General features: G+C 42.9%; 2 protein-coding genes across 3 annotated transcripts; one reads left to right on the top strand and one right to left on the bottom strand.

Annotated features, from left to right (window-relative positions):
• Positions 1–1,110: 1,110 nt before the first annotated feature.
• Positions 1,111–4,820, top strand: marcksa (myristoylated alanine-rich protein kinase C substrate a). Its single transcript, XM_064339990.1, has 2 exons — positions 1,111–1,537; positions 2,782–4,820. The coding sequence occupies exons 1-2, from the start codon at positions 1,442–1,444 to the stop codon at positions 3,499–3,501; spliced, it is 816 nt and encodes a 271-aa protein (XP_064196060.1). The 5' UTR covers positions 1,111–1,441; the 3' UTR covers positions 3,502–4,820.
• A 3,616-nt stretch (positions 4,821–8,436) lies between these two features.
• Positions 8,437–21,145, bottom strand: LOC135257353 (histone deacetylase 2). 2 transcript variants are annotated; one of them, XM_064339987.1, is made up of 14 exons: positions 20,975–21,145; positions 19,000–19,112; positions 18,452–18,569; positions 18,071–18,145; positions 17,605–17,743; positions 17,211–17,352; positions 15,557–15,649; positions 14,860–14,968; positions 14,352–14,492; positions 12,820–12,928; positions 12,219–12,349; positions 11,624–11,779; positions 10,807–10,864; positions 8,437–8,883 (listed from the first exon to the last, which is right to left on the bottom strand). In XM_064339987.1, the coding sequence occupies exons 1-14, from the start codon at positions 21,027–21,029 to the stop codon at positions 8,853–8,855; spliced, it is 1,470 nt and encodes a 489-aa protein (XP_064196057.1). In that variant the 5' UTR covers positions 21,030–21,145; the 3' UTR covers positions 8,437–8,852. The 2 variants fall into 2 exon arrangements, with proteins under 2 accessions (XP_064196057.1, XP_064196058.1); XM_064339988.1 differs by lacking the exon at positions 20,975–21,145 and adding an exon at positions 20,254–20,273.
• Between the last annotated feature and the right edge of the window lie 662 nt (positions 21,146–21,807).

Raw genomic sequence — 21,807 nt, 5'->3', positions numbered from 1 at the left:
CTTAAACCTGTCCTTCAAGCCTTAGAAATGAACGTTTTTATTCCGTATTCCATTTTTATATAGGCTTGATTTGGGCTCATCGCCCCTCCCTCTCTCGTTCCCTTTGGTAGAAATAACGGGTCAATATTATTCGTTCAATCTATTTATTACGTAGTTTACATAGCTTATGTTTTAGATTCGAGGCAAAACTAGCACTCAAGTGTGAATCTTTACAGCGCCATTTTCCCCAACCAATAACTTTTCATTTTAATTGGCTACAATCACCAAGCTGTCAATTGATGGGAATGCTTTTTAATGCACTTGTCATTATGGGGTATGATGGTTGGTGTTTCTTCAAATGGTGCACAGATATGATAGTCCCTTTTTTCAAAATGGTGGGCTAAACGGTATGGGTATCGGTGTCTCTTTACCACGCCACGTTTAAATTCTTAATCCCCATTTTCATTATCTCAACAGACAATCGGCCTACTCAATTTAGATTAAAGACGAGTGAAATACATATCTGGATAGAAAGAGTAAACAGACATATATGCAAAAGTGGCAGATGTGTAAAATATGTTCCTCTCAACAATTAAAGTCATTTGGATAGGATCTGAAATCAAAACAGATTCCACAGTTCACACCATAGAACGGTTTACGCCTATATCCTACGAAAATTAGCCTACAGTTTGGCACTTTATATAGAAAACCGTTCTCCAAAAAATCTTTGATTACCACACATATTTGTCTCTGCTGTGAATCCTTCACCAATTGGTTTTTCATCGAAACAACCTCCCATAAGCATCCAATCACTTGTAATTAAGAAATTACAAGGGGAAACATATCATGCAATTAAAACAATAGGTTAAATGACGAGTCAATAAAAACTGAAGAATTACAAAATGTGTAAAATAAAGCTTTTTCGTATATCAGATAAATCCAGATTTGTACGATAATTGCGTAATTATTTGCATTGATCAACTCTGTTGCGTTTAACTGGTCGTTTAATTGAGGAAAAAATGTTGCTGGGTCTAGTTGATTTTTTCAGGTTTGTAACAATCTGCTCAGCCCCATTGTTCACTCGCTTTCTAAGCCTCGCCCTCTTTCTGTCTGGGATTTTTGATTGGCTAGATCCGAGTGCAGATGCCGTCATCGTTCGGAATGCCCATTCATGTGTGCACTTGGGCGTTGGACTCCGCATCTTATTAGCAACAAGGGAGATTTCTCCATTTTCCACCCTGTCTACGGCGGCACAGCCACAAATCTGGGATTTTTTATTACTTCTCTTAACTTGGCAGGCTTTTTGCGATTTACCCATTTTGTTCACTGCAACTGGACTTCGATTTCTTCTAGTGTAAACTTTTCAAAGGGGGGCCAATTAAACTGATCTTGCGCATAAGAAAGAAGCTTGTGGTCTTTGTTCGTTTTTGGATAGGCTGAGTTTCTTTGTTGGACAGAAAGCATGGGAGCGCAATTCTCCAAATCCGCTGCAAAAGGCGAAACCGCAACTGAAAAGCCAGGAGAGGCGGCTGCTTCACCGTCCAAGACAAATGGCCAGGTAAAAACAGTTTAATAACATTTTGTATCAGTTTTTCGTTAATTGTTTTCATTTCGATGTTTTGCGCCATGGTGCGCTCCCAGCGCGTTATTGTCGGATACCTTACCAAAGCGCACGCCGGTCTCTCCTTACTTCGCTTGGATTAACGTAGCATTTTCTTTTTGAAACCGAACACGTTGGTGATTAGATTTTGACTGAAACTGTCGATATTTGTCCCATTTAACAATTTATTTACCGAGTTTGTTTTATTAAGTTTCAAGTTTTAAATTATTTGAAACTTGCACCTTAAACTAGGTACTCAAGTCAACGATTTTGGACAGTTTGTGTTATCAACACATCGTGTCAATAGTACGGGGGTCTAACGCCTCCAGGCTGCTTTGTTCAGGGCAAGATGAATGGATGTTAATCCCCGATTGAAACATTCGGAATTATTGATGGATATTGGTTATCCCCTAGCATATGTAATTGATTTATGGTAAAGGAACATTCGGATGGTAATTTTACCCGGCAGGTTATTTTTTTGCCTCCAACTAACGTTTTTGTGGGGCAACTTCAGATGTAGCGTGGATGAGAATCTCTTTGCGCGGCTGCAACAATGGCTTGCTACTATTGAGTTTACCACGCCTTTTGTTGGAGGCTAGGGTGAGATGCTTACTACAGCGACGGACAGTCACTCGGACCTATCCGTTTGTCTCACCTGTTCTGTTAAAAAGCCTGAGTATGGAAAATTCACATTTTAAAAAATCTTTAAGTAAATGAGGGTCACAACTTGGGTCTGCGACTGAACGCTGCTCTGCGTGATCGGTTGTATTAATGAGCATCTGCTGTTTTAATGAGCATCTGGTCTGAGTTGGCGCTATACAGTTCACCAGTAGCCGTGGTAGCTGCGTATCGCCTCCTAGTGGGGTATCTGAATATTACCCGGTGAATTGGTTTTGCAGATGTCCGAAAAGGGATTTCCACATTCCGCCTGGGTTATCTTTATATCTGATTAATATCATAATATTGGCGAGCGCTGAACACGAAGACCCCCCCGATCAGTTCACTCGCTAATCCACCCCGCTTAGGAGGGAGGGTTGTAGATGTTTAAAATTGAAAATGGGGGGTGTAATCGGAGCCATTTTCCTCCGATTTTGTGGTGTCTGCTGCCCCCTGTGTTACGTAGTGGTAGTATTACGTGTAGAATCTTTAATTCATGAGCCGTTATTTTGCTGCGATATTAAGCGCTTTATGTTTTCCTGCAGGAGAACGGCCACGTGAAAGTGAATGGGGATGCCTCTCCTGCTGCAGCAGAGGCTGGTAAGGAGGAGGTGCAGGCCAATGGTAGCGCCACCGCCGAGGAGAGTCCAAAAGAGGAGATTGAGAAGGCAGAGGCAGCTCCGGCAGAAAAAGAGGTAGCAGAGGGAGACAAGGAGAATGCAGAGGCTGCCTCTCCTGCCCCTGAAGGGGAGGCTTCTGCGAAGGCAGAAGAAGGCGCCACGCCCTCCACCAGCAACGAGACCCCCAAAAAGAAAAAGAAGCGCTTCTCCTTCAAGAAGTCGTTCAAGCTCAGCGGCTTCTCCTTCAAGAAGACCAAAAAGGAGACGGGCGAGGGCGGAGAGGGCGAGGAGGCCAAGGCTGAGGCCGCGGAAGCGCCCGAGGCCGCGGAGGCCAAGCCCGCTGAGGAGGAGGCCGCACCCGCCGCACCCGCCGAAGAGACAAAGGAGGAGGTGAGCTCCTCACAGGAGGCCAAGCCCGAGGAGACGCCAGCGGAGAAACCGGCGGCGGCGGCGGCGGCGGAGGAGGAGGCCGCCCCCGCCCCGGAGGCAGAGGAGCCCAAGGAGGCCGCGGCGGAGGAGAAGCCGGCCGAGCCCGCCGCCGAGGAGGCCAAGCAGGAGGTGCCCCCGAAGGAGGAGGAGCAGGCACCCGCGACACAGGAGGCCGCCTCCAGTCCGGAGGCCCCGGCGGCTGAGGCCGCAGAGTAAACGCCCCCCCTCCCCCCGACGTCGCCAGAGAGAAAGAAAACGAAGAAAAAGGAGGAAAAAAAAGATAATCAAAGACCTTTTTTCCCTGTTTGTATGTTGGAGAGGTGCCAGGTCCTGGCTTTTGGAGAACTTGTCTACAACCAGGGATATTTTAAAGCTTTTCTCTTTTTGTTTTCCCTACCCCCCCTCCACAAAACCCATCTCGGTCCATTGTTACTACCATTCCAAGGGGCAGAGAGGTGGGTGGCTTAGATAAGTAATATGGGAAAAAAATGCATCCAAACTCTGCCATATACCTTTTTTTTTGCATCAGTATTAAATGTTCTGTTTTTTTTTTTTTTTTTTTTTTTTGCATATTTTGCATTTTTATACAAAATGTAAACTTGTCAAATGTATGGACATGCCCATGGTATGAAGGAGGAGGGTGGTCAAAGTTAAGATGTAAATGAAGGGTTGAGGGGGTGGGGGGGTGGGGTGGGGTGGGAGGGAACAAGGGGGCGCGGCACCAGTTGTGGCACTTTTGTTCCGGGGAGACATGCCACAGCTTATGATGTAAAGGGTAGTCTTTTAAAAAAAGAGAAACAAAAACGATGAAATTACAAATGTCTTTTGTGTACCATAAGCGTACAATGCGGTTTACAACACTAAGTCATTTTTACGATGAGAAGACAAAGTTAAAATTCCCAGAACTAGGTTTAGGAGGTCATTTTTTTTTTTAAAAAAGAAGAAAAAAAACCATAGGAGCTTTTCACTTCTCATTAGCTGTACCAGTCAGTGATTCAGTAGAAATACAAGTTGTATAGGCTTTCTTGTTTATTGCTGGTTTTATGACCTTAATAAAGTGTAAGTATGTATAGGCGGGGTGTTTTTAACTGTGATTATTGTACAAATGAAATCTTGATCTTAAAGAAGCACATGAAGGTTGCCGCTCTTTCCACCCTGCTCATTTTTGTAAGATAACAAAAAAAAAGTCATCCTGGAAGACCTTTTAAGCAATTTTGAACTCAAAACCAAGCTGTGATAAGTGGAATGGTTACTGTTTATATACTGTGGTATGTTTTGATGACAGCAGACAATGCTTTTCTTTCAGTGGTCTTTGACAAATTAAGGAATCTTTCAGATGCAATGTTTGTGTAGCATCTTGTCTCTTTTTTTTTTTTTTCTTTTCTTTTGTAAATACTGGAGAAGCTTTGACCAATTTGACTTAGAGATGGAATGTAACTTTGCTTACAAAAATTGATATTAAACTCCTCTGCTGAAGGTGTTCTAATTTTCTGTGAGCACACTAAAAGCAAAAATAAATGTGAATAAAATTTGAAGATTTGTCTTTTGTCTTGTCCTAAGGAGGAATGGTGTGCCTGGACGATGAGGTTAATATGAATGATGGGATGATTTGCCAACTGCTTTAGGTGTGTGTGGAGGGCGTGGGGGTGTTGGTGGGGGCTGGCTGTCAAGCAATTACTTGCTCTGCAGAATCTAGCCAAAATGGTATGCTAAATAAACCAGTAAACTGCCACATCTCAAGACTTTGCATGCTTATTTTCCCTCAGTAAGGTCCACAAAACAATTTTCAAAGGGTGGTGGTGGTGGGGGGGCAGTGACAGTGACTGACGATAGTACTTTCTAGAGAATACATAATACTTATTTCACTTGTAATCTGTCATAACTCAAACTGCCAACTAATTCATACTGTGTTTTTGTACATTTGGTACATAGCTACAAGAGTCCTTGGCACCTGTGTGTGATGAACGGGCAATAGGGATTGTCAAGGCCCATCCTCGATTGGCTGCTCCGATTAATATTTTCCTAATATTTGAATTTGCTGCAAAATAATCTTTGTTCTCAAATAATTGTACAAAAATTTTAATCTGTTTCTGCAGTGCAGTTCCAAGTTTTAAGAAGAATATTTAGCTTCACTGACAGTGGCCTTAGGAAGCTGAAGCACAGTAGGCTGTCTGTATGCTGGATCAGGCCCAGCATTGAGTTTAATAGCCGCAGTGGGCACGTGTATCCTACTGGGTAATGACCAAGAAAGACTTCACATCCACCCCTCATTGAGTTTGTCGATGAGCACTTGCCCAGCTGAACCTGAGTAATTACAGTAACAATTACTCACCTTTACAATTTACATCTGCGATCAATAGCTGTGAACGCACAGAAAAGCCTTTAAAATGAAAAAAATAAAATAAAAACATGAATCAAAGAAAACAACTACAATGTAACAGAATGATCAAATGTACTTCCTTTCATCTATAAACTAAGTTTTTTATGCAACTGACAACCTCGGAAATCAATTTTGGAGCTGCAAGTTTTCACGATTCACAGCCACCGGTAATAAGCAAATGTTCCTTGCAGCTCAGTAGCGACAGGTTGAGCAGCATCCAAAAAGATCATGTGCTGTTTTCCTGTTCCGATTCAAAATAAGTGGTTCTACAGAGGCTGGAGGGGGGATACTGGAGCCCACTCTCCACAATGTGTGAGGCCCAACAGGCAACAACACAACAGCGTAACATTGATCATCGTGTCACGAGCAGTTCTGTCTCAACACCCCCTAGACATACCTGGTCAAACGGTTCCTCACAAACCAGACTGGCAACCATAGCGCCTGCAGGGTCAATGTAAAATTAACATTCAGGTAATGAATATGATGATCATCCGATTAGAATGGGAAATTTTCAAAGTTGGAGCCCAACCAATGAGCAGGAGTTGACCATCTGTGAATATCACGGGCACTTTGACATGTTTTGCTCTGTGGATAATTTTGTAAGATTTACATGCACCTGCTACTATTAAAGGTAAGGAACATCATGTCGAATTATGACTTCATGCATTTTCCCCTTTGGGCCACAAACAACTTTGAACTTGAAATGCCCAGGGCTTTTAGAAAGAAAAACAATTCATGGACAAAACAAAGGAGGTTTTTGCTTTCATGCCAATTGCCTTGGCGGACAACTAAACGATTGCTCCAAGCTACTGCACAAAGAATAAATACTTAAAAATAATTTAAGGCTAGGCCCCAATGTCATCATGCAAGGTATACGCAATGACTGTGGGTCCTCTACATTGCTTGCCATTTAGCAAAGGTTCGACAGTCAAAATTTCCAATTCATCATAATAACGATGTTGCTTAGTCAACATTCCTCCTCGGCACTTCAAATGCGAAGCGCTATTTTATCGCTAGCCTGAATGAAAGCCAACGTCTAGCAGCTATTACAGGTGGAGTTTACACCAGAGGCACCGCCATCTTCAAGGCCCCTCAAACAGGCGGGGCTTCCAGCGGTGGAACCTGCTTCCATTAAATAATGCCACTTTTAAGGGAACATTTGAAGTATTGCAGCCAACTGGCCGAGTTTTATTGATTTAGGTGTGAATCGTTTTCTCGAAATAAAAAATCTCCCACAAAAATGTTCGCCCTGTTGAAATGCACAGATGAAAAAGATTGCATCAGAACACACCGTGCGCTACGATATTTGCACTCGTTAAAATTCACCAGGCTTGTCCGTCGCCATTTCATCCTTTAAAAGTCATCCTATAATGTGCTTTAAAAACTAAAACTGTTAAAATCCAGGTCAACAACCTCAAGAGGACTGAAGTAATGAGCCTTGAATACACAATTGCTGGAACGTCTTTGCTCACAGGCCTTGTGGCATTCGATTTCCGCTTCTGCGGACCACTGGGTCAGAACCCACTACTGGGTGTCGGTATGCAAATCAAGGTATTCAATGTCTATCGGAATAATACAATCATAGCAAGTCACTGTCTGCAGCGAGGCATTCCTACAGTCCTAAGGCACAATACCCATAACTGTGCAACAGACCACATCATTACATAAGAACGCCAGCTTGATAAAATAAAGCAATTTTTCTGATCCAAACTACTGTCAATTAATAAGTTTCCCGTCATAAAGCAACTCTTCTGAAAATTCTGCAGCAGAGAATATGAATGCAATTGGGCAAACTTAAATAGCATAGAAACAGGTAACTAAATCCATATCAGAACAGCCTAGTTTTAGTATTTTTGTCCAATTATAATTTTGCATATCAAGTGGGTCATACTTCGTTATTGCAGCATAAGGTGACTTGCATATTATCCATTTGCACAGCTGGATGTTCCACAGAAGCAACTGTTCATTAGCACAGAGTGGCAGTTGCTGCACCTGGTCTTCAAACCAGCAACATTTAGGTTGCTCGTCAGAAAAACCTAAATACAGCTCTTCTGAGGTATGAAGCTGCGTAATTATGTAGCGATATTCATCAGTCAAGATGAAAAAGGAATTATTCAGACATGGGTGAGTACAGAAATGCTACTGAACGTCACATCAGGACTACGAATCGCATCGTATTCATTATTGCCACCGAAGTTGCTTCTGGTTGGTTGTTTTAAAATGTAAATGACTCATCCTGGGTAATTAGCTGCAGTTGCTATTCAAATGGTTGGGTTTATATAGAGGGGTCCGGTCTACAATGCATGGACAGTGCATTTAACAGACTATCAAACAGATTAAGCTTATACAGTGTCTTCGCTGAAATCTAAGAAAAAAAACATACGCAGCCTTTGTAAGCAATTTCATACTAAAAATAATTAATGAAGCAAAAAAAATTTCATGGGGGAAGGGGATTATTGCCAAAATGTATATTATATAAATTATTATGGGGCAGAATACTTTCTGAAAAATTGCAATGGTGCAGTTTCTTGCATTCTGAATGGTAAACATTGATATTAAGTCAAAGTAATACATATTTTAAAAATATCACATAACAGAATCATAAAGTACACGACTTTCCCAGGCAACCCATGGATTACAATTCCACTGATGTGTAGCACCCTCTTGAGGCAGAAAATATACTATGCAGCAAAATTTACAAGCCAGTCAACCTAGTAAATGGTTCATTAAAAAACAAATAAATATAACCTATAAATAAATAACATCCTGCCTTTGTATAAAAACAATTTTAATACGTAAATGCAAAATACCACATTTTAAACATATGAAGTCATTGTAGGTTGTCATAGTCCTAAGGAACATACATAATTTTTTTCTAAAATAAACATTTAATTATAAATGGATATAAAATGTAAAAAAACAAAAATCCCTTGCAGTACAAATGTTTTCGTACAGGGTATCCAAAGGAAACAGCAAACACTTTCTGGGGACAAAAAAACTGACACTATTACAAAACACCTGGGAGGAAAACTAATTGTGTAATAAACTTACACCACAAAAACATCACATCTACATCACAGACTCAAAATAAATATGTCTTAAGGTGTGGAAGTCCAATTTCTTGAGAAGCCGCTCTCTCTCTCTCTCTGGCCTGCCACATCCAGAAGTGCTCCCCCTTGTGGTAACATCAGGCACTGCCCGTCTGCTCTGCCTTCACACTGTCAAGTCAACAGAAAAGAACATGAGCTTGAAACGGCAGAAAATACTCACAAGTGAACGTTTGGGAACATTTGCCTTTAATGGATTTCTTCCCGGCACTGCATATTAATAACAGCTGAGCTAACAGGATGAAAATATTTCTGAATCTTTCAATTATTAACTACGTGTTAATATTTAAAATGCGTCTAAGCCTAAAGAGAGCAGATTTCACATTTCTAGTCCTTAAGAAGGAAGCAAAAGAGAGCCTTCTAGGCTCTACAGCCATAATGAGCCAAAGATGCAAGCTAATTGATTAAAAATGTTTGTTCACTCCTACAGAATGTAATCATTTTAAATTCAAATATTCTAAAATCATTCGATCCTATATGCAGTTTTCTACCAACTGACAAAAACGCCATACAACTAGCACATGAGAAATATGACCTGCTGTTGCTACTGTGTAGGAGTAAGGCCGCAGGAGAAGCTCTGAGTTACTCGGTGTAATTCTGCACTCAAGCGTTGGGGCAGGTATCCCAACACCTACACGAATAACCAGGATGCTAACAGTCCCACGCCTCACATCGCATTCCTCTGTAGCAGAGCCTCAAAAATAGAAAGTCTAATTGCCTGTGTCAACAGTGCTCTCTAGTGGGGGAAAAAAAGATGACAGATGACATTTTGCCTCGTGAGATTTGCAGCAAAGATTAGAGCACGGCAGAGATGCGTTTGGTCTCATGGAGCGCTTATCTTGCGAGTCTTGGTCACTATCTTGAGACCTCGCGTACGAACTAGCATGAAAAAAAGAAGCTGACGGTTAAAACCACCTGTGAGATGATTTAAGGATTGGATATTTCCACCCTTTCATAGTTTGTGAGCGCAGTCAAGCAAACAGATAAGCTGTTATCCCAAATTTTATACCAGAGTACAAATCTTATAATATAATCCCACTGCATTATACTTGTCATTGTGACTTAAACTCCATTATAACTTTCTCTCTTCACACTGAGTAGCATTACATTTAATCCCTGTCCAATCCCCTCTGCATGCATATGCTATAAGAGGTCTTCAGGATCACTTCACCACTAGTAGTTACCGTAGAGGCAAGAGTCGTTGGCTTACTCTCACACCTTTCTGTATTTAAAGAGCATGAGAGTCTCGCAGCTGCCATTTTATAGTTTTTGCTTCGGATCCGGCCATTACTGGCCTTATTTAAGCTGTGTGGGGGAGATCTGAGCACACTGGTCATGGAAGAGGCGGTCGGCCACTGTCAACCCCTTTGCAGAGTCTTGATGTTTTTAAAGGGACAATATTTAAGTCTTCAAATGGAAATTTAGGAAATAAAAGAAAAAAAGATTCCAGGTCACAGGGACAGCACTTAAAATTTTAGAAACTGTATACCAAGTAAACAATTCCACAGCAGGTAAGTGTTTTATGTTCTGCACAGAAGCAGAATATTCCCTGTTCTCTACTAGCGATTCATATTTCAGAACTAAACTAAAATCTACTGCAACGGTAGAAAAATATGTTGTTTCTCCCTCTCAGCGTCTCTGGAAACATACAGATATAGTGGCTCATGCTCTAAAATGAGGTCTCCATACATTTGGCTGGTGCTCATTTCTACTGCTGGCACAAAACTACTTGGAAAAACTATTTACTTAGAAAAATTTGATCATTTTTGCCTTTCCTGATTTCCCTTGTTTTCATACCGCTGCCCGACGCAGAAACACAGAGAAAAGGAAATGCAGCCCATCGGCTTTTAAAAAAAGGCATTTCTTTAGCTGAAATAGCTTTTTGATTTGAAACTGCGAAACCTTCAGCTCTGTCCTAAGGGCCGGTACTAACGGGTGCAAATTACTCCGCAGTCGTTACACAATTAACGACAAAAGCAAAACGTGGCCCGCACACACTCTGCTTGGACGGGGTCGCACCGGGCTGGCCCTCACCTTTTCGTGTCCATCTTTTCTGAGCTGCTTTCCTTCGATTTTTCTTCCTCTTTCACCTCTGTGGAGTCATTTCAAAAGATTGCGTTACTTCGCGGCCAGAGGTCAAAGGTCTCCTCTTTTAATGAAGCACACGCATCACTTCCCGTTTAATCACCTCAAAACAAATGATTTCCACAGACAAAAGTCGATTCAACTGGTTGACTGGTTGGTGGCCATGTCCTTCAAAATGATGGTACGTGGCAAATGCATTTTATTGCTTCTGAAGGGGAACCCAGCAATTACAGTGCAAAATGTTTTGCAAAATGTCAACAATTATTTAGCCTTGGTAGTCACACAGTATGGTGAATATACATGTGTCCTTCCAGCCATTTCCCTATACATATATACCTCTTCACATAATGGTCATATCATGGCAAAACATTAATAAATGTGAAAACCAGCTGTAATATCTCTAAAGAACACTGATCAGAAAGCAAAATTAATTGCAGAGCACAGTAAATGGTGCTTCAAGGTTAACTGAGATCTCATCAACCAGAGACACAGGTTATATCCCCAGTAGTGGACAGAGAAATGCCCTTGTTATTCACCATCTGTTGCAAATGCATTCACTTAGTAATGCACTTCAAAATGTAAAGCCCCTTCACAACAAACATTTTGAAAAACATTGCTTTCAGATTGCTAAACCATGTTGTTGACACGACCAACCTCTCACGACTTCATGTCTTCTACAGTTTGTATTGAGAGATTTTTTAACATATGCTGCTTCTGCTAAATTCAACAGACGGGACCCCGAGCTCCCATGGCCCACAGTGCTCACCGGTTTTCTTCTCCTCCGTCTCCTTCTTCTCTTCCTCCACTCTGGCCCTCTTCGTGCTCTTCTTGTGATTGGCCACGTTCCTTCTTCCGCCCTCTCCCTCGTCCTCCGAGTCGGAGAACTCTTCATCGCAGGCTATCCTCTTGTCAGAGGCCCGGACTGAGGTGAAGGGGGACACGAACAGTTATCAATCCCAAAAAACTTTCTTATGAAGCTTGAAAACTGCAGAACGTAGGACTGGTAACTGCTTACAAATTTCGTCAAAATAAAAAAAAGGTTTTGCAATACACAGGGCTCCACGCTAACATTTCTGCCCAAGGAACAAATGTGTTCCTAGGATTTTGGAGCACAGTAACACATCCCAATTCCTACAAAATGTTTTTCCCCAGTTAGCCCAAATCAATTTTCAACAGCGACTGCTCCTGAAGGTGGAGCACAGGTAAGTCCTGATTATGAATGCGGGGGAAGCTGTGAACACAAGCGAGTGAATGGGATGCTCGATTCCACAGACGCGATAGTGAGCCGCGGGGAAAAGACAGCGGGAGAGGAGACCGGCCGGGAATAAACCGCAGATGGGGGGGGGAGGGGAGGGCCTTACTGGACATGCGCTTGTCCGGGTCCTCCACGTCCTCATCCATGGTGTCGTCCGGAATGCTGTCCTCGGGAATGGCCTGCATCTGAACCCCGGGGGCGTGGGGGAGCATGCGCAGGTTCTCAAACAGGCGCTGCCTGCGGGAAACACGCACGACTGTGAGTAATGCGCACACGCGCGCACACACATGCATGCACGCACACACACGCATGCACGCACACCAAGACCAACTAAGCTAAAGCATGTTCAGCACCTAAGGTTCTCCAGTAAATCTACCTCATCTTGGTGACACTAAAATTGAGACTGACAGTAGCTACAAGAATCCTTTCCCATAAAAAAAGAATTATGTGAATTTTTTATTATATTTTTTAAACTTTCTGTTCAAAACTGTCTGGCCAGGGTCATACAAAAAGAATGGTGGAAACTCAAGCAGGCATGCACACACTTGTATAATACTAACGACCAGCATGGACATGAAATGCTGAAGCATGCTGAATATGAAAATACGCGATTATGTGCACTCCTACACCATCTCACATTCAACCACACACACTGTAATAGATTTGTATCATTCAGTGTGTAATGCAACACAAGGCTGTGACCTTACTTGATCTTATCCATGTACTCCTGCGTGTTCTGGTTGGTCATGTTGGACGGACTGATGTGCAGCTTGAAGTCGGGCCCGAAGTACTCAAAGTAATCGTTGTAGGGCAGCTCTGCGAGAACAAGGACGACGGGTCAGTCTACAAGCGCGAATAAGCCCCTAGCAACGAGGCTCCAGACACAGAGGGCAACGGAGTGCTCAGCGGCAGTGGACGGGAGCGGGGGATTCTGTGCGCCGTGTTAGCCGCGTGCGCTGTGCGGTGGTAATACCCTCTCGGATTCAGGGGCGTGCTGACAGGCTAGCTCTGTTCGCCACAGAGAAAAAGTAATCACCAACGGCCAGATTTTTCTTTTCTCGCCGACAGCCTCTGCTCTCACGGGTCAGCTTGAGGGTAAACTACAAAGAAGCTAGCTGACTTTATTGGTTTCCCAAGGTGTGATGCTCTAAACCGGTAACTCCAGGCAATGGGAGGCCGCTGACTGCCGAGACACAGATATTATAGAGAGACCAGATGGTCAGCTCCTACGCTCTGGTTAGTAAGCTGCCAGTACATTTGAACATGCACTTATTGTACTGCTTCGTCGCAACTTTTCAGAAGATGCGTAATATTTCCATGTTCCCGGAAGGGAGATGGAACTTTTGGCTTTAAGAATGCAGAGTCAACCATCTGGTTAATCTATAGAGTAATATCTGTGGCTGAGCAGTGCCACTGAGGCCTTTTTTTCATCTACTGTAACTGCCACAACCACATTTTGATGGATGATTTTAAGTGTGTTGTTCTGCTTTCTCAATTGTAAATCTAATGTCTTAGATACGGACATTACCAATGGCTGGTTTGCCATCTATATGCGTAATGATAAAGGTGGTAATGGTGATGCACTGAAAGACAGCTAAATGCGAGCCAGTGGCATATGAGAATAGCCAAGATTTGGGAGTTTCTCATTCAAGCAGGTATCCCTGAACATCAGCTGCCAACGGATTCTGTTTCATAAGCCAATTCTCTCACTGCTAATACACTTAGAGGTCTCATCTTTCTCAATCAGCCGCGGTCAATTATGTGAGCACATTAGCACTGCGCAAACGCTCCCATCTTTGTGCAGGAGACTGGTCGGGCATTAAATTACTGCGGCTTAAACGCCGTGTGGTTTTAGAAGAGGAGCGTGACTCCGATGTTCATCCCACCCTTTTGAGAGAACCGGCAAACAGACTAACATAATTCCCCGTCCGTCAGAATGCACGACCACTATAATCTTTTGAAATATATACTGTATTTATATTTTTGCTTTTTTTCTAGTTTTCTAGCAAGGTTTCTGTACAACATTTTGGACTTTTTTTCCTCTTTGGAGTACAGCTAAATCCTTTCCCCGTCGGGAACAGCAGCAGCGCACACAAATTTCTCATTTCAGCAGCTGCTGAGCTCATAATGTCGAGCACGTCGTTAATTACGTTATCAAACAGTAAAAATCGAAATTCGCGCCGGTCGTGCTGGACCTGGGCCCAGGGCTCCCGGGAGGGCGCGGCCGGGCCGCCCGTACCGTCGGGGATGTCGGTGTCCAGCGCCACGGCCGTCTCGTAGGTCCAGCAGCGGGCCACGTTTCGGATGGTGTAGCCCCCTCCCCCCAGCATCAGCAGCGGCAGGTTGAAGGACTTCATGTACTCCACGCACTTGGCGTGGCCTTGCGGAGCGCGGCGGGGGAGGGGAACAAAAGGCAAAGCCAAAAATTCAGGGGGTGCGCTGCGGGGCGCTCGGAACAGCTGACAGTTTACTAATGTTTTTTGTGACACTTTCAAGGAGACATTTTTGGCACCTCCTCCTTGGCACTGCGGAACACTGCCAAGTAACATTTGAGCACGCTCACAAACATAAAAACAACCAGCATTCTGACAACAGTGTCCTGTACGAACACAGTGGAAAGACAAATACAGGATAGGTGCGGGGTCTTCACATGTTCTCATGCTCTCACAAGCGTGTGGGGTGGACGGCTCTGTAAAATGTGCGGTCCGGCCTTACGGGACAGGGCGAGAGTTCGGCGCCCCGTTTACCTCGGATGGTGAGGTTGAAGCAGCCTAGCCGGTCTCCGGACAGCGAGTCGGCCCCACACTGCAGAACCACCGCGCTGGGCTGGTACATCTCCATCACCTTGGACATCACCTGCCAACGACCACACGGGGAGATGGGTTCACAACCGAACATGACCGCGGGGAGCAGGACAGAATGCGTTCCTAACTGTCAGAGCAGAACTGAGAGTCTGCCAGCCTTAAAGGAATAAAACACCCCGTGCACTGTTTAAAAATAATGAGGGGTTGTTTTCCCCTTGAATTTCGAAGGTGAGAGCAATGGGGATTGTTCAGCTGAAAATAATTATCGACTTGCTTGTGCTATTTGACCATTAACATGCCTGGCTAACCTGCGTAGCCATCCTACCTGGGAATCGTGTGCACAAAAACCCCTAAAATGTGCCTCCGTGCACCTGCGCCAGGGGCTCAAATTAACTCCCGACCCCGTTCGAGACGCTTACCTGGTTGATCCAGCCAGCCGCATATATTTGTCCCAGTGATTAACCACGCATCAGTACGCAGAGCCAGAACTGTCAACCGACAGTCTTTCACAGTCGGGCCATTGCGCAAACTTTATGCTAATTAAGCCCCTGCTCCCGAAACGCACCGGAGGTTTTTCTGCATTCCTTCCCATGATCCCCTGAGCTCCCGATAAGCCGGCGGCGCTGGCGCACGAGCTTACCGGCTTGAATATCTGCTCGTAGGACTCGTCATCAATCCCGTCCCTCAGGGGGAAGTTGACGGCGTAGTACTTGCCTTTGCCGGCGCCGATATCCTAAGAGGGAGAGAGTTGATGTTAATAGGCTTATTAAAGCGGGCGCGCCCACACCGCCACGCGGCCGTTTATCTCCTCTGCTGCGGCAAAACATTTTAATCATAGTTTACTGCTCCTCAGGAGGAATGCCTACTGCAGCCCTGTAAGGCGAATTAAACAATGCATTAAGAAGTCATATAAAAACTTTATATTTACAATTCTGAAACAAGCCGCTGAGTTCCAAAAGTGCTCCTCCCCTAACATATCCAGGATATGATAAATATAAACATCAAAGCGCCTGTGATTAAAGGTCTGAAAATACTTAATTCTGTATGTATTAGCGATTTCGCAGCAGACATATGACATATGACATATGACATATGACATACTATTAAAGCGCTGTGGTATTCGGTCTGGCAGTGAACCGGATTGATCTTGGCAACACCGGCTGTTGGAGAAGGCACATGAACCTGGGTTGTGTCAGCTCATCAGCCCAGGTGCTTGAAGGTGTGTTCCTCTCCAGATTTCAGGGCCGAGATCGGGAGAACACACCGAAACACGCTGAGAAAGTAAACCGTCGCTGAAAAGCAGAAGGAGCTGCTCATCTGAAAAGCTGGTCAGCTACGAGCAGCAAGCTGAAAAGTTGCCGCTTGGTTTTGCTTTCTTTTGCCTTTACTATTTTAGTTTGTTGTTTTAGCTTATTGTTATCACCCGGAACCGTGAGGGGGAAGGGTGAAGGTGTTTGTTTATCTGTTTTTGTGTTGGTGTGGGCGCGCTCTCTCACTCTCTCCATGCGCCACACATCTGGAACTGCCGCACCTCCCTCCCAAAGGTGTCACACCAGCGTGTGGCAAGCACACATTGGGAGCTTAGCATCAGACATAGAGCCTATTTGTCCTGAAAGTGCTTCTGAATTATGAATCCCGCAAAGAATTATGAAGCGTGGGCTAGGAATCAATCAACAATTATAAGCAAGAAGTATTTTTGTTTTCCTTTTACAAACAGTTTGGCGACTTCATCAAAACTAGCCAGACTGAGCATGTGAAGAAAAAGTGCAACACTTCCATTTAATTATAAGTTAAATTTAGGAGTAAATGTAGCCTGAATCTGTATTAGTTACCTATAATGAAACCCTTTCTCCCTCCATGTCTTTTTCCACATATTTACTTGAATACGGAGCGCTGAACTGCAACTGTATGCCTGTCCACTGCTGACACTAGAGTGCACAAGATTATATTCCGGACTGTGGAGCTCGTCAGAGCACAGAGAACCGCTAGGAGTAATGTAAACATCCCAGACCACTGGAAGTAATGCAGACACTCTAAAAACATAGCCATACAAAGATTTAGCTAGAGCCGAGTTTGCGTGAACGTGCCACTGGTGTTCAAATAGAAATGTGAAGACAGGAGAAGTAACAGAGAAATAACAGGATCAACACAGCCACGCGAGCCAAACAGATTTATGATTTCTCACGACGGTTCGCGTTCAGCCTATGAGGTCTCTAAGCCCCCAGGAGTTCATACTCCACTCTTAAATAAACCATCACCGGGCTCAGTAAGGGCAGCAGAAGAGCCGGACTCACTCTGAGGTCTCCAGTCCCAGGGAAGTACTCTCCGTACTTGTGGAAGGAAACGGTCATGACACGGTCAGTCGTGTAGAACGCCTCCTCCACGCCGTCGCCATGGTGAATGTCAATATCGATGTAGAGCACCCTCTGGTGGTACCTGAGGGCAATGTATAAACAATATATGGTCAGTTTAACAAAAGCATAATTTACATGACCTTTCATAATTTACATGACTTCGAACAACAGATCAAATTTCAGTAAAAGATGTCGTAAGAATTGGATGCTAAAAACATGAAACACAGAGATATCACATTTATCTAGCAACACACCATCATCGCAATAGAAATTTCTCTTTCTTTTCATATCGAGAAGCCCGACTCCTCTGCATGACAGCAACAGACAGACGTACTTGAGCAGCTCGAGGATAGCGAGGACGATGTCGTTGACATAGCAGAACCCGGAGGCCTCGGACTTCTTGGCGTGGTGGAGCCCGCCAGCCCAGTTCACAGCGATATCAGTCTGCTGCCTGTTGAGCTTCACTGATCCAGCTACATTATTGGCAGAAAAGAAGCTGACTGCATTTATCTTTAAGCCAAAACAAGTACACGTATTCCTTTTTAAAAAATTATCCCTCAACCAGGACCTTGCGTGTCATTTAATGTACTTTGACCCATTTGTTAATCTTTGTTCAAAACAGCTCTAAAACAACGCTAGTATGTTTAATTGTGTCCTCGCTCATAGACCAAAGCATATGTGTAATTAAGAACAAAGCTCGCAAAGGAACGTTATGTTCCATAGTTGAATGAGTCCATGGCATCATGTAACTTCAGATATTATATTTCAATTAAAATATTAACATTTCTTTCTGCACTCACCAGCCGAGCCTCCAGTTGACAACTGACAGAACTCAAATAAGCCATCAAACACTGGACAGTCTTCACCAACGTTAACTATGAGGGGGAGGGGAGTTAAAATTAATTTAAACACCAAACATGCATATTGTTGTCCACAGTTAATATTTACCCATTATGTTATACATTTCAATGAAGCTGAGGCTTGCTGTCAAACAGACATCTCCTTCAGTCTTTCAGTCTACCCATACTGTATATATGATGGCCCTACTACTAGAAGGGTTCTCATTGATCACCCTACTGGTAGTTTAGGCAGTTTGTGAATCCCTATGTAAATTCCATTTACATATCAGCTGTCAACATCTTCTGCACAGACTGCCACATCTTACAGCCGACTGCACTTACATCTTTGCATTTGCTTGCTGAACTCTGACATGTTGTCTGGGCGTATGGACCGTAGGAACTTGATGTAATCATCACTGTGGTACTTTGTCATTTCCTCTGCTGTGGCTTTATGTGGCCGCTACGGAAAGGAAAAAAAAAAAAAACACATTTAATAGCAAACGTGACATTCACATGGCTGCTTCAACAAACTGCATTTCCAAGTATCCTCTTGAATCTAATGCAGTTTCACCAGATCAGAGATTCTGCCTAGGTTCAAAGAGTTCCAACAGCTTTTTAATAAATAAACACTGATGGACAAATTAATGATTCTTTTTCAACAAGGCTGAGGCATTTTAATCTTCATAAACTAATGTTGTTACCAGTTGAGTTTCGAAGTTTCACATTTTATACTTCAGTCTTTTCGGATTCTTTTTTTTAACAAAAAGACTAAACTGAATGGCTAGGCCTGCCACCAGACACCAAAAAGAACTACTTAACAGAGAAGTCAAGAAAGAATTGTACTGTGGGATGTCCTGCTGGTTTAATATTTCTCAATGTTATTCACTTACATATATTTCCATTTTCCTGTAAAGTCCATAGTTTAATAGCAGGTTATGAGTCATGCGGATTCTGTGAGGTTTCATAGGGTGTCCTTGTCCATAGTAATAGTTACCAATGTCACCTGAAAAAAAAAGAAATGCTATGTCACGCAAAATTAAATTTAAAAAAAAGTTAATAAAAATTAGAGCTCATTAAATTGTTATTGCCAATCTTCTTCAGAAAAATGTAACATGCACATACTGTACACCCATAACTATGTAAAAATAGAGAAATTGTTCTTCCTCTCTGTTCATGCTTAATTCCTCCATCTGTAGTTTAACTCAAAAGGTCCACAGACAATTTAGGCCAATATCTTAAGGTTGTTGAAAACATTCTCAAATAATTTTCTCCTTTATCTTTTCAACAGAACAAAGGTTCGGCCTGTTGCTTTAGATTCGCGTTGAACAGTTCATTTTCAACAAATTATTTAGTTTCTGTGAGCAGGTGTCCACAGTTTTAGCAGCCAGTGATTTAATTTGTCCATCTATACTTTAATCAATTAAAATAGCTGATTATTTTGTTATTGTTATAGCAGATTTCAGTATTAGTTCATACGATTGATGTAGGCTAAATCCTTGGATATAAACGCAGGGCAATTATTCATGAAATGCATAGTAACTTCTTAAATGATGTGTCCAATTAATAAAAATGATCAGCTTGTTACAATTGTGTGGTGGCACGTGTGGCCGGAATGAAAACAAGCATGCACAGTAGGCCCCGGGATTTATTTTGAGAACACCTGCCATAGACAGTAGGCTGGGTTTCTGATGAAGGCTATTTGTTGATGAGTAATTTCATCACAGATCCGCCCGGCATGATCACACTTAGTTAAGATTACTCACACTGAATTATCCAAAAAGCATTGATAGGTCACCTTTGGTAAAATCATAGCTTAATCAAACCACCCAGTTCTGTGTTCAAATAACGTCAGCCAGGGACACGTATTGTTACCGGACATAATCAGCGATTATACAAGATCCCAATTTATCGTTATTTAACGATAATTATGTAAGGAGAATATCTGAGTTTATATGATTATTTGTTTGCACGGTGCAGCTACTGCTTGGAATTTTGAATTATCGATAAATTAGTTTGCACAAGTATTTGTGACTTTAAAACAACAAGGAATAACAGTTCAATTAATCTCAATTAAGAAACTGTTAGCTATTGCTAACCAGCTGTGAACTATCGTTTTCTAAATTATTTGCTATACAGCTACATACATTAGTTTCCCCCAGATTTGCCAGCTAACAGATTAAGCTAATGGGACGGTTTTCATCCTCAAACGGACGATTACTGTCGAGTGAGATTGGTGATCATGCGCATTTATGCACAGTTCCTTTTTTATCTCCATTGTGGGCCTCGGCGGCAACTATTAGCTAGCCTGCTAACATCTACCCCAGTTCCAATTTCTGCAAGCATTAGCGGGTTAAGTAGGCAGCTTTGAATCCCATTCGATGGGCACTAGGTATTTCAAAAGCTTATTAATCAATCTACATTTGAAGTACTAAAACCTCAAATGGAAAAAGAAACTGAAATGTCGAACACCGATGCGCTAAATATGGCTATTAGCTCTATCTAGTTAGATGCCCTGCTAGCAATAATTTATACATCCAGAGCTGCCGTTTATTGTGATAGAACCTGAAAAGCCCATGTGCACCACCAATTGTTTTGCATCTCCAAAGTGAAAATTTTTGTTGTACCTTTCATTTTAGATGTGCATAAATTTGGATTTTGGTAATCTGAACTAAACACGGTTATATTTCAACCAATTGCCCGGTTAGCTACCTAGCTAACTAGCGCGTGTCCCTTCGCTCGCCTAGCCACAACAAAACTAGCTGCTAACCTTGTCGGCACGTTTCTAAAAATCGCCTTGTAAAACTCAACCCAAGTCAGTTTTACACTGACATCTACCACTGCTTAACGGAATATGTAACTTCATACCGTCATAATAGTAGCAAACCTTCTTCTTTGTACCGCCTTGAAGAGTGTATGCCATGGCTGCTTTAGGCTGCCAAGCGGGTCGGCTGGATAAAACGACGGACAGACCAGCCGGTGAATGAAGAAAGAAAAGACGTGGAGCGGAGAAGTGGGAGGCGCACGCAGCTAACTACATGAAAAGAAAGGGGGATGATTCCCAATTGAGCGATATTAGTAAACGAACTGTGAATATATTTTGTGGAGAAAAATCATAAATAAATAAAAATACATCATAAATTAGCTTGCACAGCATGCCGTGCAGTAGCAGTAAAGAGAGAACTGAGTTCGTGAACTGTTCAGTCGAACAAATACTGTTACTAGTTTGGTGCATTGGAATAAACGAGATTGTAGGTTTATCGTGACATTCACTCGTTTGATGTATCTAACGGTTATGTATTATTTTTACACTTCCTTATAGGTATGTACTGTAGCCTATGTTGTGAAGGTAGGCTACTGTACAGTTTTGGAGAGGTGTTGGATGGACTGCAAAGGTTTAAGATGTGCATTGGCAGCATAATCTGTTGTCTCCTTGGAATCCATCCATCCATTATCTATACCTGATTGTCATGGGCATTGAGCAGGGTCACAGGAGGGTGCTGAAGCCCAACCCAGCATACATTGGACGAGAGGCAGGAATACACCCTGGGCAGGCTGTCAATCTATTGCAGGGCACACACCATTCACTCTCACACTCATACCTATGGGACATTTAGAGTTTCCAGTTGACCTACCTGCATGTCTTTGGACTGTGGGAGGAAACCCACACAGACACGGGAAGAACAGCTCAGCAGAAGTTG

This window comes from Anguilla rostrata, chromosome 6 (genome assembly GCF_018555375.3).
Source record: "Anguilla rostrata isolate EN2019 chromosome 6, ASM1855537v3, whole genome shotgun sequence".
In the NCBI taxonomy this organism is placed as follows: domain Eukaryota; kingdom Metazoa; phylum Chordata; class Actinopteri; order Anguilliformes; family Anguillidae; genus Anguilla; species Anguilla rostrata.
The sequence above is the reverse complement of the archived record's forward strand: the minus strand, read 5'-3'. Positions and strand labels throughout refer to the sequence as shown.